Source organism: Trichechus manatus, unplaced genomic scaffold, assembly GCF_000243295.1.
Source record: "Trichechus manatus latirostris isolate Lorelei unplaced genomic scaffold, TriManLat1.0 scaffold00037, whole genome shotgun sequence".
In the NCBI taxonomy this organism is placed as follows: Eukaryota; Metazoa; Chordata; class Mammalia; order Sirenia; family Trichechidae; genus Trichechus; species Trichechus manatus.
In genome coordinates, this window is record NW_004443973.1 from 12511846 (window position 1) to 12514390 (window position 2545).

The following is a 2545-nucleotide window of genomic DNA, read 5'->3' on the forward strand; positions in this document are numbered from 1 at the left end:
TATCAAATACGTGACAGTGTTGCTTCCAAAGCAACTATAAATCATGACTGACTAATACAGCATACATGACATGGGCATGGTTTAAACAAACCCTCTTCTTTCTGGTACATGGGTCAGATTGAAAATGGTCCGTGGTAAACTGCTGTCATCAGTCTTGAGCTCACTAACCATTTGCTTTTTCCAATCAACAGCAAACCCTCTGGCTCAGAACCGACACCTAAGTCGCGCATCGCAGACCTGCCTCCTGCCAATCCTGATCACATCGGTGGATACAGACTCGCCACAGCCACTTTTGCTGGCATTGAAAACAAGTTTGGCCTTTATCTTCCCAAATTTAAGTCTCCTAGTATTGCTGTAGTTCAGCCAAAGGCAGCAGCAGCAACAGCTCAGTGAGGAGATGACTGTTGAATGTGGCAGAATGGTGCCCTGAAGAGAGAGGCCTGGGAGAGCAGCCCTGTAACGTATCCAGTCAGCTGCATGGTGCTGGCTGAGCTGAGGAGTCAGACTATTCTTTCTATATGACATATACATATATCTGTTTATAAAGTAATCATTGGCCCCGGGGGAGAAAACACAACGCAGTTTCAAGCTTTAGTCTTATGTGTTGAAATGTTTTTCTAAGCCTTGGCATGAATTTTAGTGTCCTAGATTCTGCACAGCTTGCACTTACAGTGACTGTACATATTGTACATCTTTGTACAGAGACACCTTGGCACTTCATCCCAACAAATCACATTTATAGAAATGTAATGCAGTTCTGAGTGGCTTGAAATGTACAGAATGTTTTGAAAGTGTTTTATTAAGAATCACATGAAAATAAATGTATTAAAATTAAATTCATTCTCTTATTGGTGACTTATAGAAGTAAAGCATCAATATTGGATGTATTTAATTCACAGTTTGTTTTCCATTCTGGAATAAAAAGGTATTTGCTGATAAAAGGCATAATGAGACCTAGTGCTGACACCATTGAATAATAGGTACTTTGGAAAGATGCATGCCAGTGGATGCTGGAGGACCAGGCTGATGACTTGTGTGTGCTGATGTGTTTCCATTTGTATTTAATGTGTGTGTAGATAATCCTCTGTTCATCAATCAAAAGGCATTTCCTAGACAGCCTCTCTCTTGTCAGCGCGCATATGGAAACAGGAATGTCTCCAGCAGTACTGGCTTAGTTTTGCCTTCCTCTGACACAGCAAGGGTGAGGGCCAGGCTTTGGAAAGAGTAAAGAATACTTTGGCAGTTTCCCTTCATATGGATATGATTCCAATCAAAAATAAAATCAACACCAAAATGTATGCATGGAGTTGGATTTTCCTTCATAAATATACCGATATTGCTTTTTGTTCTGATGCAGTACTGATTCCAAGTATCTCGTGATCAGGTTTGCCCTTGCTGTCACCTTTATAGGAAACAGTTTGGGTTGGAAGGGCTACAGTGGAGAGAAGGGAGGGAAGGAGAGAGAGAAGAAAGCTCCATCATGGGATTTAGTTCAGTCTGGGTTCTTATGAATCCAAATGAAAACTACTTATTCCAGAAGTCAGTCACCAAAGGTGTGATTACTAATTTGAATCTGAACATGCATCTTGACAGCCACATCCACACATTGCTATGGTTATGATTTGATATGTAGCACCAGAGTTTTACTGTAGCAAAGTGCTTTGGGGCCAGTGAGCCAAGATATGAGAATGTATGCAAATTATTTCCAAGGGGCGAGTCTGGAGAGAGAGCAAGTCACTTAGTATCCAACACAGCGCTCATCAATTGATGACTGACAGCACCTGTAGCCACAACTATAGGCTCTCCCAAGGCTCCCCAGGAACAAAAGAATTTGCTTTGAAAGCAAGTTATTTCCAAATGTATAAGGTTGTTTTTATTAGAATGGGGCAAATAATACAGTTGTTCAGCTACTACCACTTGTTAAAAATACACAAATAATAAATTGATACATTCTTACACAAGATTCACCTGATGTATATGTATAGAGCGTAGGATATGGAAGTGCCCTATTTTCTCTCCACCACTGCTAACAGTTCAGAGTATAAATTTGTAATGTATTTCATACATCTATATAAACATGTTGTTAGGTGCTGTTGAGTTGGTTCCGACTCATAGCAACCCTATGCACAACAGAACAAAACACTGCCCAGTCTTGCTCCATCCTCACAATCGTTGTTATGCTTGAGCCCGTTGTTGCAGCCAATGTGTCAGTCCATCTCCTTGAGGGTCTTCCTCTCTTTTGCTGACCCTCTGCTTTACCAAGCAAGGAGCACTGGTGGCACAGTGGTTAAGAGATTGGCTACTAACCAAAAGGTCGACAGTTCGAATCCACAGGCAGCTCTTCGGAAACGCTGTGGGCAGTTCTATTCGGTCCTACGGTGTCGATGAGCTGGGATCCACTAGACGGCAGTGGGTTTGGTTTTTTTTGGTTTTACCAAGCATGATGTTCTTCTCCAGGGACTGGTTCTTTCTGGTAACATGTCCAAAGTACATAGAAATATAGGTACATATTTATATTTTAAAAGCAGGATTATGCTATGTATAT

At 41.3% G+C, this 2545-nt stretch overlaps 1 protein-coding gene across 3 annotated transcripts in view; it reads left to right on the forward strand.

The window, feature by feature from the left end:
- SLC25A12 (solute carrier family 25 member 12) overlaps positions 1–2142 on the forward strand; it is a 97293-nt gene extending 95151 nt beyond the window's left edge. For 2 of the 3 annotated variants that reach the window (XM_023730573.1, XM_023730572.1), the window contains one exon: positions 192–2142. In XM_023730573.1, coding sequence (XP_023586341.1) covers positions 192–393 — 202 coding nt within the window. In that variant the 3' untranslated portion in view covers positions 394–2142. The remainder of the gene's footprint in view (positions 1–191) is intronic. The other variant, XM_004375514.2, reaches the window with a different exon arrangement.
- The last annotated feature ends 403 nt before the right edge of the window (positions 2143–2545 follow it).